The 14519-nt window shown below is 40.7% G+C and overlaps 1 protein-coding gene across 1 annotated transcript; it reads right to left on the bottom strand.

Moving 5' to 3' along the window:
• Positions 1 to 388: 388 nt before the first annotated feature.
• Positions 389 to 14258, bottom strand: LOC119654455 (facilitated trehalose transporter Tret1-like). Its single transcript, XM_038059866.1, has 6 exons — positions 14062 to 14258; positions 6650 to 6882; positions 6442 to 6572; positions 6035 to 6375; positions 5516 to 5928; positions 389 to 621 (listed from the first exon to the last, which is right to left on the bottom strand). Exons 1-6 carry the CDS (start codon positions 14132 to 14134, stop codon positions 430 to 432), a joined length of 1383 nt encoding a protein of 460 aa, XP_037915794.1. The 5' UTR covers positions 14135 to 14258; the 3' UTR covers positions 389 to 429.
• Positions 14259 to 14519: the final 261 nt, after the last annotated feature.

Raw genomic sequence — 14519 nt, 5'->3', positions numbered from 1 at the left:
AGTGTCAGAGCTTAAATCTAGAAACACCATACTTTTACTATCAAAACTAAACTACGGTGGTCCACGGTGGAAGCCACGGTAACTATTCGTGTAATTAATTGTTTGCTTTTTATGTTGGATACCCGGAGACCTGGATCGAGATAGCTAGGGTGAATGCCCGCTATATTCCGGGTATGACTTGAGCTTCTGTGACATAAGAATATTAACTTTATCTTATTTATCTTTTGATAAGTCAATCTGATGAAATTCACCAAGAAACAAATAAAAATGTTCACAATTACTCAGGGATAAATGGGGAGAATGGAAACACACTTTCAAATATTTTTATTAAAAATTTTATAATTCAAAAATATAAAAAAAATTATTTTACAATTAAACTTAAATATAAAATTTAATTTAAATTCTATTCGCTATTCGCCTAATTAATTATTAAATTAGTTTTCCTCTAGTTTCTGGAATACATATGGCATTAAAAAGTACTCCAAGGAAGCACATTGCAGCACATATCCACACAACGACGTGCAGACCCGCATACTCAATCAGCATCGGCAAGAGTTTCAAGGATGCGAAAGCAAATGTATTCAAGACGGCATTGCAAACGCTCGACACAAGCGGTCTCACCTAGAAATAGAAAGTATTTCATATTATAGAGGGTTGTCCAATTCGGGGTTGAGAAAGTAAAACTATGATATTCGGGATTTTGACTGAAGCGACAACTTCAACCTTCTATAACTTTGTTAGTAATATTGTGATTTCCACCAAACTTGGTAGGATTGTGAGTTATATTATATTATAATCCATATTACTGTACTTTATGATTCCAGGATGAAGTTAAGCGGGGTTTGCAGTAAATGACTAAAAATAATATTAATATACTATTATTAACTTCATTTCAATAGATATCGATATGGGGGCACACTGGTAACTTCGTGATTTTTTTCGGGTTTTTCGATTGGGTTGGGGTTGAGAATGGGTTCGCGACAGAAACAACCACTTTCTAACTCCTGCCCTTTCTCTAAGGTCATTATTGAAAACTTCTGATCGAGACGATACTCCACATGACCATATTCGATGAAAAAAAATTTCATCCCAGGTGTGCAGACCCCCTTAAACTCCGGAGCCCGGTAAAGGTTTCAGAGAGTCCAATGGGGAAGGATTCTCGTTCCTTCACGAAGCCAAAAATAAAAATTGGAAAAACGCCTCCGGGTAAAGAAAGAAAGTTGTCCAAGGGAAAACTACCAGTTCCCACGGCAAAAGACGGCAAGAGCATTGTAGGACACCTCGTTGACGGGTCTAGGTGAAAGTGTGAACCGTATAAGCCGGGCACAGAAGGGCGACTTACCGCTTAAATTTGAACCAGGTGAAATGTCAGAACATCTGCAGAAGAAAATTGAGTCGTCACTGAGTAGAAATCAAGTAGTCATTGAATGTAAGGACATTGACGAGATTACTACAAACGAGGATATTTTCTAAGCGGAGGAGAAAAGGTCACATTTTTAAAGATTGTGATGAAAGGCCCAATTGTCTGCTCTGCAGGCAAATGAATGATATCAATACGGATGTGATACGGTTACCAATCGTGGTGTTCATTCTACCCCATCAGTGGCTTTTCATTCTGAATAAAGAGTCGACCGTTAACGTCCTCCTCAGTACCATTGAAAGGTTTGCAATTATATCCTGGTTCTTTCGTGATGCGGTATAAACTTCACAAATGATTGTGTTCTATACAATGTTCTGCTTTTTTAGCTAGCGCAGTAACAAATTTTCTTTTGTCACGACGGGGATTTCACGCGGTATCGGAGTTCGAGTGCATCATGCTCGCCATCATTCGCAGCTGTAAATAAAGCTTACAATGTCACTCATTCATTGATCTGTTTCCTCAATTCCAAAGTCAGCCAGATCTTCTGTCTTATGGCGTGGCCTAGCCACGCACCTGAGAAAAGAGCATTTTTGAGGACGGCCCAGTCCTCATCGATATTCTCTGGTGGATTACTCAGTATATCTGCTGTTCCATCAGTAAGATAGCTCCCACACTGTCGAACGACGGCTGAATCATCCAGAAGATAATCCCTGAATCTACTGCTGATCGTAAAGGGGTCAATCTGATTACTCGTATGGTGTCGGGCAGTTGAAATCCAATTGGCCTTATGGCATGCCACGGTGGGAGCTACAGATATCCACAAATCTCCTACCATTTTCGTTACGGTCGCCAAGACCATGCTTGTCAGAGCCCACCTTGGCATTCAGATCACCTATCACGATTACAATGCCACTTTTAGGAAGACACTCTTGAACATCGTATAAATGCTCGTAGAAAGTATCTTTATCCACTACATCGGAAGTCTCCGTTGATGCATAGCATTTTAAAATTGTGGTGCTCCTTAATCTGGATCGGAATCTTGCGGTCAGTCAGAAATCGGCTTCCAGGTCAAGAGAGCGTGTCTTGCGGTAGCCGCAAGAAGCAACCCGACATCGGATTGGCGTCTGCTACCACTCGGCTTTCCAGGTCTTTGGCAGGTCAGTCATTATTCGAGGAGTTATTTATCTTTCGGTAGCAGTAAAACTTCAATATTTGTAGGTTGCTAGTCTACAAATTTATATTCTTTTTAAACACCTTTTCCGACAAGCAGGGCAAACTTTGAGTGTGTTCGTAAATCCCAACTCACAAGTGCTTTGTCAATTCACACCGAAATTTCCAGCAAATTTGGTGTTCGGGTGAAAACAGTTTAATTGAACGCCAAGTCTTTTGTTACAGTTGTTGACTACTAGACCTAAAAAAGTACAGGGAGCAACCGCACCAGGCGCGCAAGTTTTACCAACAAGTCAGCAGGATGAAACCTTATACACCTCGATGCTCATCCTGCCGAGACAAAGAGGGAAATCTGATTTTCGACAGAATGGGCATATTGGAGCGATGGGTTGAGTATTTTGATGAACTACTGAATAACCAGAACATCGGCGAGTTGGAGGTCCCGCCAACTGAAGACGACCGACAAATACTGCCACCATCAAATTTATGAGAAACAGGCCATGCAATTCATTGGCTAAAAAATCATAAGTCGCCTGGGGCCGATGGAATTATAGCCGAATTGGTTAAATATGGAGGCGACCAGCTACACCAAGTGACTCATCAACTGATGCTCAAGGTATGGGACAGCGAATCAATGCCTGACGATCGCCAACAAGGCATTATCTGTCTCATACATAAAAAGGGAGATATCACACAGTGCAGCAATTATAGGAGTATTACGTTGCTGATTACCATCTATAAGATATTCTTCGCTATCTTGCTAGGCCGGATAGCCCCATACGCCTAGAACATCATCGGCCCATACCAAAGAGGCTTCACTCCAGGCAAATCAGCAACAGATCAGATTTTCTCTCTGCGGCAAGCGATGGAAAAACTGTTGGAATGTGGACAACAGTTGCACCATCTATCCATCGACTTTAAAGCCGCCTATGATAGCATAGCCAGGATAAAACTGCACACGGTCATGAGAGAATTCGGTATCCCGACGAAATTAATAAGACTGACTAGGCTGACCCTGACCAATGTGCGAGGCCACATAAAAGCAGCAGGATCACTTTCAAGACCATTCGACATCAACAACGGTCTACGACAAGGGGATGCCCTATCATGCGTCCTCTTTAACCTGGCCCTTGAGAAAGTGATAAGGTAAATGCAAGAGATACGATCCTCTTTAAGTCCACCCAACTACTGGCCTATGCTGACGATATCGACATCATGGGAAGAACCACCCGAGACATACAAACTGCCTTCATCCAGATCGAGCAGGCGGCGAGAGGCGCGAGATCTTGGGCTGCACATCAATGAAGGCAAAACAAAATATATGGTGGCAACGTCAGCACCGAAAACGAACCACTCAACAACATCAAATCGCACTGGTCAAACAGGAAGAATAAGGATAGGAGAATACAACTTTGAGACCGTTGATAATTTCTCCTATGTAGGGTCGAAAATCACAACCGAGAGCAGCTACGATGAGGAAATTCGCGCAGGGTTGTTGTCCGCCAACAGGGCCTATTTCAGCTTACAAAAACTGTTCCGCTCGAAACGTCTCACCATAGGGTCAAAGCTCTTACTGTACAAGCCAATGATCTTGCCTGTCCTCATGGATTCTTCGGAGACTTGGGTTCTTAGCAAGAAGAATTACGAATCAGAGAGAAGAATCCCCCGAAGCCTACATAACGACGAAATCCGGCTCAATAGGTTACGGTAGGCGGGTCACTTAATCCGTATGGATGAGGATGATCCCACCCGGAAAGTCTATAAGGGCAATATCTATGGTAGAAAAAGAAGACGAGGCAGACCCTGTCTTTGATGGAGCGATCGCGTAGGTCAGGACGCCAGACAGTTTTTAGGGATATCGAATTGGTGGACTTCGGCGCAAAACCGGGATGTCTGGAGTTCCTTATTAAGGCAGGCCTAGACTGGATACCGGTTGTTGCGCCGTTGATGATGATGATCTTGGCTACTAGATACAAATAAGCTGGAATGTCCAAAACATTGGATTCTAGATCTCAGTCGTTGACAGCACTAAATTTAAATCCTCAAAAGTAACTCCAAAAACTATCTCGTTCAGGTGATCTGATTTTTTGAAAATAATATAACTATAGCGCATTTGGCTTCATCATTCACTCATTATCTTGTCAACTAATTTCAGTTAGGACCCAACGTTATTTGACGTCGGATATCAGTCGACTCAGCTGTGAATGAGTACCTGAGTCAAATTAGGGTAATAATCTCGGGCGAGCGCAATGCTGACCACATTGTCTCTTACAGGGTACTGTAATCCTGTAGTGTACCGTTACGATCTTGAATTAAGTGCTTTAACACAGTTCAAGGCCCAGATCCAATATAGATTGTTACGCTAACGATTATTATTATTATTAACCACCGAAGGTTTAAATTCGAAGATTCTGTGGTCAATGTGCTGCTGGCAATGGTGCATTGAACACCATTTAGTGATCTTTGGAGAGTCAAAATTGGTAAATGTATCTTTACCTTCTTTTACATGTATGGGAATCCCACCTAAGCTCGACGTAATACTATGACATTGCCAGTATGTATAAGGATTCAACGTTTCAACATCCCAACCAAATTTTATATCAATAGGTATATTTAAGTGGAGCAATTACCATCTGTCGGTACTTTCGGTCACGCTGCTCCCAGGGCAGAGGTGAGGCAGCGTCTGATGAGTTGCCTCTGCTCTGGACGAAACCGTCAGTCAACTTTTTGGTTCTTTTTTGAAAATTTGGGTTTAACTTAAAAAAGAGGAGTCCGTGAACTACAAAAGAGGAAGTAACTTGCTTCCCAAGTGGTTCGGTCTGTCACTAAGTGGGTGTGGACTCAGGACTCCCAGCATCCTCAACAAAAAATAGGTAACCGTTTCCAAATAAATCGTGTATGACAGATAGTTGACCGATTTGAATGATGAGGTTAAAAATTGACAAGACAGTTATATTAAAGACAAATACAAAAAAAATAACTCACCGGTCTTGGTATCACTTCATTCATGACAACAAAAGTAAGAGGAATATATCCAGAAGATGCTGCGAAGACCATAAACGACAAGCTTGCTACAGGTAACCAAGATAACCCAGACATGTCGTAAAATTGGGACAGATATGTTGAGGTTCCCATTATTGTGAGAGCTAATCCTGCTGTGGCCGTGGTAAGGATGAGTAAAGTTTTTCGGCGGAAACGTTCTACTATAAGCGTCGACAGATACGTGCCAGCTATCTGTGAAACTGCTACAATAAGCGTTGCATCGTTGGGCGCAATATTGATTCCAGCTGCTTTGAATATTGTTGCGTTGTAATTAACAATGAGGAAAATTCCACTGAAGATGTTGACCCCTACTAAGCCGACTCCTCGTAGCATACCTTTAAGTGCGTCCTTGGATGCTGTAAGTAAAATTGAAAGTTTAAATTCAGTAGAATAATCGAAAGGATATTCACTGGCGGGATTAAAAATAAAAAAAAAAATCCCTGAAAAGATACCACCACTTACCAAAATCTTTGAAGGATGCCTCTTTTGTTGGTGTATTTCCCATTGCGCTTCTCATTTCGTCGATTTCCTTCTCTATTCTCTGAACCACTTCTCTTGTGGAACTTTTCGGGTCAATGTTGCGGTAGAAGCAAAGTGATGCCTTGGCTCCATCCAGATTATTTTTGAGTAGTAAAAATTGTGGAGTTTCTGGGAAAAATAATATTAGGCAAAGATACACGACCGGGAAAATAATAGTGACTTTCGGAACTACAGTGTATGGTAAGTATGATCCAACAGAGTATCCAACCAATACGCCACAGTTTACCGCTAACATTAATATTGATCCTAAACTGCCGCGAATCCTGAAGAAAAAAATTAATATCTTGAAAATACATTGGATTCAGAAAGGACAATTTTCAAAAACTTACTCCTTTGAAGCAATGTCAGAAATGTAGAGAGGGATGGTTACAAAGCACCCTCCGCCTGTCATGCCCGCTAATACTCTGCCTGCATAGAGAAACCTTATGTCATTTGCAAAAGTAACGATAATCCAGAAGCACTATGAACCAGGGACGAAATAAGGTTTCAAATGAACTCTCTGGGGTTATAATGGCTTTTCAGATAATAATTTCTTACCATTTGGGGAAATGCTATAAGAGAAAGCGCTCTTTTCCTGCCCCATCGGTTTGCAATGAAACCGAATCCCAGATTTCCTGCGAATCCTCCAACGCACAAAAGTGATCCCAGCCATGACGCTTCGTTGACGTCAAGTGCTCCCGATGCTAGAGGGGTATCTTCAGATTGTAGGAGCAAAAGAGTTGGTGATAGCCAGGCTATCCCTGCTCCATGGGCGATAGCTATGATATTTGCTGGAATAGAAAATAGTTCACCCTGAATATTCAATAGATGAGGTTTAAGAGTAATACGTAAAATTTGACTGAGTAATCCTTTTGCTTAGGGAAGTTACTGCTGAATTAAATATTCATTCATTTTGTTCGACTGATGGTTGAACTGAACTATCCGTTTTTGTATGTCATCTTTAGTATTTTGAATACCTTGGCTCGCTAGGGTTCTAGGTATATTTTTTTTATTATGACGGTTCATCTAGGGGTCATGCATTATTTTTGATGGTTTAAGATATTTCTGGATAGCTAAAATGACCATTTTGGTTGATTAGAGATAACCAAGATTTTGGAACTATCTTAAAAAGCAGAAAATGTGGCGAATATTGACCGTGCAAAATCTTTAGCACCTTAATATCTGCTGAAGTCTTCCGCTTGCTAGCTGGTTTCGAGAATGTGGGACGGTTCTTCGCATATTTTAGTTCCTCTTGCGTTCTCGTGCGATGTGATTTACCGATTCTCGTTCTCCCAAGAATCAGCTCTCAGGATGCCCTGAGTTAGTAACAAGCCTAAATAACCCTTTCATGTGTAGTAGTAGTAAATATTATCAGCTCTATTCCGAGTGAGTATAGTATTCAAGTATGGGTGAAGCAGGGACGAATCGACACCGATTTTTAGTCAACGGTTGAGTCTGGTCTTAATGTGTTTAGGTGGTTTCTCCTCCTCTTTAGAACACACCGCAAGGACATATAAGTCGTCAGTCTGTTGAACGCAGTAGGTAGACTGTTCCAGAAGCTCCTTAATAATTTGTTGAATGACAGATTGTTATTTGTCAAGTATCTGCTGTCGACACTGAAATTCAAGTAGGGTAGGTTGAAATGTACAAATCCTGCATAATTTCACCAAGTGTTGTTTCCTATGGTATTTGACGAGACAAAGTATGGGAGTATGAAAGATACACAGAAGTGGTCATTTGAAAGGTCATCGCATAGTCCTTCTAGTATTTGTCAGTCAGATTATAGAACGTAATTTAAGACGAGGTAACAATGATTGAATTAACAATATCCAGGTTGAGCATCACAAGGTTATCTCGCAATCAGGTATTCTAAATTTGTGGAGAATGGAGGGAGGGGGGGGCTCATGATGAACTACCACTGGCAATAAAGACGGTTAACATGACTATGACTCTGTTCCAGAGCTGCATTGTTTTTTGAGCCCTGGGGGTATTTCATTCTTCTTCTATGGTGATGATAACATGGTTTTCTGGTCGTCTCAACACCTATTGCCAGCGATGGATGTTTCGGGAAATGTGGGATCAGCATGCCTTGCGAGATGTTCACTCGAAGTGCTCAACTGTCCGCAGAAACGTTGTTGGGTGGGGTCCTCATGAGAGCCTAATTTGCAAATGAACTGGAGAAAATAGATCCAATATTAATGCTGCATGTGCATATTGTTTGCATTCTGAATATTTGCTTGATTTGCTTTGATACGTTGAGTTTCATTTGTAAAAAACAAGTGGGGAACCGAAAGTTAAACGCTTCAGGTATGAAATGTTTTGTGTGTTGCTTATATATTATGTTTGAATGGGGATTTGTCCCATTTGTACCTAGTTTGTGATGTTTAGGTGTGGGTTTGTTAGACCATTCCATTTAGAATGGTAGTAACATTTTAAGCCATGACAATTTTGACCTATTGTAACTTTGCTAGTAATAATGCGATTTCTACCAAACTTGGGAAATCATGCTCTATAGTATAGCCTATATTGCTACAATAGTTGATTATTCTAGAGTGAACTTTAGGGGGTTCCCAGTCAATTTCTAGAAAATATACCTATGATAAATATGATAATATACTACTATTAACTTTATTTAATCGGATATCGGTATGGGGAGTATTTCGAAGCCTAGATAGTTAGTTTTGTTTTGGGCCCCCGCACTCCCCATTACAACCGATGTCAAATCTAATGCCGGCTTAGGAAAGAACTAACTAGACCTTTCATTTGAAACCCTATAAAACTACAACCGCTTTTTACATGTATGGAGATCTCCTTAAACTGGATGTGGAACTATGTTATGAATGTCTTACCTTTTTATCGCATCAATAGAAGTAACCGTTCAGAGATATAAGATGCGACAGACAGACGGACGGACAGACAGATAAACAGACAAAACCTTAAAAACACACCAACGTGATAAGTCGGTTTCCCAAGCTTAAGCTTAGTTATGTTGTTTCATTGCTTCAATCATAAGGTAGTATAGGTTCCGGGACAAAGTGTAAATTGAAACTCATAGAGCCTGGGAAACGCCTTGTAGGATCCATATCGAAATTAGCAATAATAACAAAATTTAGGCACCAGAGCGAATTTTAATATTGTTATCAGATTAAAGGATAGTCCGCTAAGCCTGTGTTCAGTGGAATACGTTTGAGTCCAGGTCTTATTCCTGTGGACTGCGCACCGTATTAAACTTCGGTATGGCACATGACCATAGTCCCTAAATTGTCAGGTTGGGAGGGAATAGAACTGCCGATGAACACTGAGGATGATATACCAGGGGCATACATGATGACATGTAAGCCGCAGCGATAGAAACGGAGAATTTTCTGGATCTCTTATGTAATTTTTCAAAATAAAGATCTTCGCACGCGGTTCTGGGGAGCATTTAGAAACAGAGCGGATGGCAAATGAAAACTATTGGTGGACGACCGCTACGTGGAGATTATCAAAAGTAACCCCGGCACATGTGCACAAGGGAAAACAGAAGAAGGTTACTTCGGAGGATAATACATTGGGTGGAAAATCGATTGAGAATCCTGAGTGAATCGAAGAAATTATGAAGGCTGAAAGGCAGTAGTGAATAAAGGGGTAGACCGGCTGCCTGTTGAGAAACAGATTCAGGATGATTTAGACCTTGAGCTGCCAAGGCTCAAGGTGAACAGTGGGTCATATCAGAGATCGAACACTATACTTCTACATTGCAGAGGCGTTCAAAACCTTGATGAAACCAATGTCCAGGACTAAGGTAGCTTAGGGTCCTCTACCATTCAAAAGTTGTATTTGCAGTAATTACAAGGATAATTTCCAAGGATGACATTGGAATAGTTTTGGCTTAAGTATCGGGAGCAGATTCGTAGCCAACAATTAAGAAGAAACCAAAATCAAGGGATTGTATTATTTTTAAATCTATTGAAATATAGATATATGTCTTTTAGAGTTTCTGAACTGGGGAGTTTTGGGAAGCCTCTAGGTCGGACCACAGGACAATAAGATTCGACGTTGGGGGCAAAAGAATAATAAGGAATTTTAGGAGAGCAGATTGGGAGGCCTATGTAAGATACTTGAACATTAACATGGTTCATTTAGAGGTTGGAGGTGATATTAGCAACGAGTTGGAACTAGAGGCAATGGTCACACCCCAAAAGAGGCTTCATTAACGTGTATGAGATGTACCTTGATGGAACTGGAACTTCGCCACAATAAGGGCAGCTGTCAAAAGCCCTTTAACCGTGCGAAACAAATCTTACCCTCGCTCTTAGACGCTGACTCGCCTCCGCCCTGAGAGCAGCGTGACTGAAAGTGGCGAATTACATTGAAGTGAAATCCTTGTATGTTTAGACCTAAACTGGGTTGAAGTCAATTTTTTGTCGATGCTGCAAGCGAGACAGCGTCTGATGAGTTGCCTCTGCCCTGGACAAAACCGTCAGCCAACTTTTTTAAAGATTGGTTTGTATGTGTATCCCTAAGATAATGAGAACGTACTCAACGGCATCCTTGGAAGTCTTCTGGGCTTGGCTCCTCTAAATCTTCCCATGTAGATGCGGGCTAGAAGGGCAATCTTCATGATGTATCAATGAGGTAGAGAGCTGCCTAAATCGAAAGAAAATTGATATTCCTTCCGCGTGGTATCCTGAATAATACCGGCGGATAGCATAATAATGAAGTTCTAGTTCTGCAATAAACTAGGAACATGGTGGAGTAGATGGGGGACTGTGAGCCCTCCGGATTATATTGGGTTAGAAGCCAATGAGCGATGAGCTGACCAGGAAGGCAGCAGGGATTCCGCTGAAATGGAGCCCTTCTGTGGAATCGGGGACGAATTCATAGCCTCGACAATAAGAAAAGTCCAGTATGCTTATGGGGAAATACAATCCAAAGAGTTCACAGAATTATATAATCTCTGTATGAAGAGCCTCAGCATCACAGTGAGAATACTCACAAGTTCCTGCAAGCTAAACTACTATCAGGAGTATCTGCGGATACTGTCCGCAGGGTAGTAATGAAACCTTTTTACAGATTGGGACAATATCCGACAATTGTGTAGGGTGGGATAATGAACCATACCTAACACTAAAACATTGGAAAGTAGGAAACATTTGAAAATTGTTGTTGCTGATAGGATTGGTAGGTACACTCTACCCATCCGAGCGGGAAATAATACTTTAGGACGGTCTGGATAGTAGCCATGACAGAGCATTGATACTGCCAGGAAGACTAGGCCTGACCTTTTCGCCAACACTTTCGAGGCGTGTTTAAAATAAGGAATATCCTTTGCACAGTGGAAAGAACAAATGTTTCCCAAATTTAATAACCCACCTGTAGATCCAGGATCATATCGATCTCCATGCTGGATACAATGGGGAAGGTGACGGAAAGAGTTATCAACAACATGCTCATCGTCGAAAACGGCAATGGCTTGTCGAGTACCAGTATGGGCTTCGACGCGCCAACTCCACGGTGGATGCAATGTGAACGTTGGTGAGCCACTGAAGACGCAATTCTGGTAAGTGTTGGCTCTCGATATTTGATGATATGGCCGGGAATTAGCTCCCAGAGAGAACTTTCTGGTATGGGAGGAATGAGGGTCCCAAAAAGTATATCGTCACAGCGGGGGTACGATAGGTTTCGGTACTGGGTTTCCTGCTACGGAACGTATAATGGATTATTTGTGCTTCTCGTCCTGGAGGAGGCTGGCTATAGTTGTTGCAGCAGAGCTCTCAGAGGATGTGATTGTTTCCGCGACAGAGACAGCAAGAGCGGTGAAGACCTGATTGGAAATGGTCGGGTTGACGCTGGCGGATGAGAAAACGGAAGTGGTCTTCATAACGGATGGTAGAAAGAAAAAATACCGCGAGGTTGGGGTCGGTTGGTATGTGGTTGTTTCTAAGCCGACTGTTAAGTACGCGCTTGCAGGAATGCTGTTGAATGTCGACGGGTTGATGAGATCCATTATGCCTTACACGTCGCCTTTGTGGGTGAAGGCGTTTGGAAATCCTCAGAGAAAAAAGCAAGTGACTAAGGTTAATCGGCTGATGGCTCTGAGGGTTTGCAGTGCTTTCGGAACCATGCTGAAATTCTTGCGAATGAAATGAGTGTGTTGTAACATGCAAGGCGTGAGCAGAGGTACACAGAATGTAGGAATGCTGCAATGTCAGGGTTATATAGCCTGAACGCACAGGCTTATTCTCATCATTAGAATATGGCTTGAGAGAAAACACTTAAAAGCCAGCTACCACAATACTCAGTTCCTCTTCGGACACAGTGGTTCTTTATTTACTTACTTAGTTTACTTACAATATGTACATTCGGTTTGCAAATGGGAGTACTCTTGAATGCAATTTTGAGCAAGTGAACATAGCCAAAAGCAAACCAGGCAATGGAAAAGTCCACGCTGTGAAGCAGAGAACTCAGTCTTTTTTCAACAATTTATTGAATGGAAGGCTCACCACACTTGATCACCATTACATTGATAACACGAACACTCAACGAAACAAATACGCGACTAAATTTGACCCTTGAAATATTTTTACTCTATTTCGCTACTATTGAATCATGGCGACTGGTTAGAAGAATAAGTGGTAAGCCATTACGGGAACCTCATGAAAATGAAAGAAGTAAACAATTCATGGTTGGTTCTTATTTCAGGCACAACTAAAGTTCAAAAGACTAGCTATAACTTTCGAAAATTAAGTCAGTATTAACAAACATGCGGTGAACTCAGTTAATTATAAGAAAGGTTTTTTACTGCAGAATGTCTAGTCTCTCTGATGATACGTCTGCATTGGGTCAACAATCCCTTTTTGCTTCATTTACTAAATTTCATATTAATTTGCTTGTGGGCTTCTTTTCTGTTTTAAATATTGTATTACATCACACCAACCTTCTCAAATTTTGGAGGATGGCTTCCTTTATTCAAAAAATTCACGGCTTATATTGTATATTTCACATTTTGCATTCTCCTTCCAGAACACTAAGCTTTTTATCATTTTCTTCACTTCACTTCACAAACAAACTTCTAATTAAAAGTAGTGAAGTTTGGATTTTGTTAATTTTATTACTTTTCCACCTCGTCACTAATTTCTAGTTATGTATGTAGATGATCCTTGTTCTTCCACCCTTCAAAATAAATTTTCGTAAAAAATTTTACCCACGTATCCATTAACTGAAAGTTTCACACTTTGGGCTTCGTGTTCATTTGCTTTTTCATATCTCACCCAATACACTCTTGTATTGGTCAGCTGTTCATTTTTGCTTAAGCTTCAGTCTGCAACCAGCTGACTACACTGGATTGCAACCAAACCCCAGCTGCTTAATGTCTCCATTCCCCTTTCACTCAGTTGCCCATTATGCCAGCAATAGCGCCAATAGCATCAATAGCAATAAAATGCTAACCGATTTAGTTTGTGGGAAGCTAAGGACTAATATATAGTAGGTGAGGGTAAGGTAAGGTAAGGAGGTTTAGCGTATAGAGAATTACCAGAATGCTATGCTGTAGAACGTCAAAAAATCAAGAGCATTAGATGCACTTTTTAGATGAAACTGGAGCGAATCGGGGGAGCGAGAGTACCAGGACTAATCATCCGAGAAAAGTATGAATTAAATCTACAAAAGGACTCTTTTTATTTGAAATTGGTAATTGGATAACGCAAGAGTCAAATATGAGGACTGTAAAATTTATTCACTCCGGTTAGCAGTTTTCACAAACGAGCCTAGAAAACGCTGAATTATGTATGCAGGTTTCAGCATTCAAATCTTGAAGTAGTTTAACCCATATTACGTTGAGAACTTTGTTAAATATCCTGTTTTCTCAGAAATGCAGTTAATAAATGAGTTTGTTTTATATTGCAGTCGAATTGTTCACGAATTACATTGGAGTATCTTAAAAATATAGAACCAAATCGCTCCATGCAGTAGCAGCGCACCATACTTACCACATAAAGCAGATAAAAATTCAAATCTATATTTTCCGAATAGTGGGCAATTAACACTGATATCGAAGACCATTTTGCAACTCTAAGTATAAATTTCCTAATTACTTAATTAACTATGACTTGGGGTTCCTTGCTAGGATTAGTTCCTGTGTTTGTAACAGGTGCTTTGCAACTGATATAATTATTTGAGAACTTCGCCTTTTTCTTATCCAATTTTGGAAAATATAATTTAAGAATATTCGTCATTCATACCGTGTTAGTATTTGATTAGAATAATTATGGGGTAAAGTGCAATGTTAGGGTTTCGTATAAAACTGTATTGCTTTAATTGTACTATTTTGGTTCATCATTCGATATTTGGTTGAAAAATGCTGAAAAATATATTTAGATATAGGAATATAGTGTTATAAGTATCGCGCTGGTGATCTTTTTTTTTGGTTTTTGTTTCACAGTTCATC

This window comes from Hermetia illucens, chromosome 4 (assembly GCF_905115235.1).
Source record: "Hermetia illucens chromosome 4, iHerIll2.2.curated.20191125, whole genome shotgun sequence".
In the NCBI taxonomy this organism is placed as follows: Eukaryota; Metazoa; Arthropoda; class Insecta; order Diptera; family Stratiomyidae; genus Hermetia; species Hermetia illucens.
The sequence above is the reverse complement of the archived record's forward strand: the minus strand, read 5'-3'. Positions and strand labels throughout refer to the sequence as shown.

Coding starts and splice junctions, on each gene's coding strand:
- LOC119654455 (XM_038059866.1), bottom strand. CDS start 14,134: ATGGTCTTCGATATCAGTGTTAATTGCCCACTATTCGGAAAATATAGA. Junction 6,883..14,061: donor ATTTTTATCTGCTTTATGTG/GTAAGTATGGTG, acceptor TTTCTATTCCAG/CAAATATCATAGCTATCGCC. Junction 5,929..6,034: donor GGCATCCTTCAAAGATTTTG/GTAAGTGGTGGT, acceptor TTTTACTTACAG/CATCCAAGGACGCACTTAAA.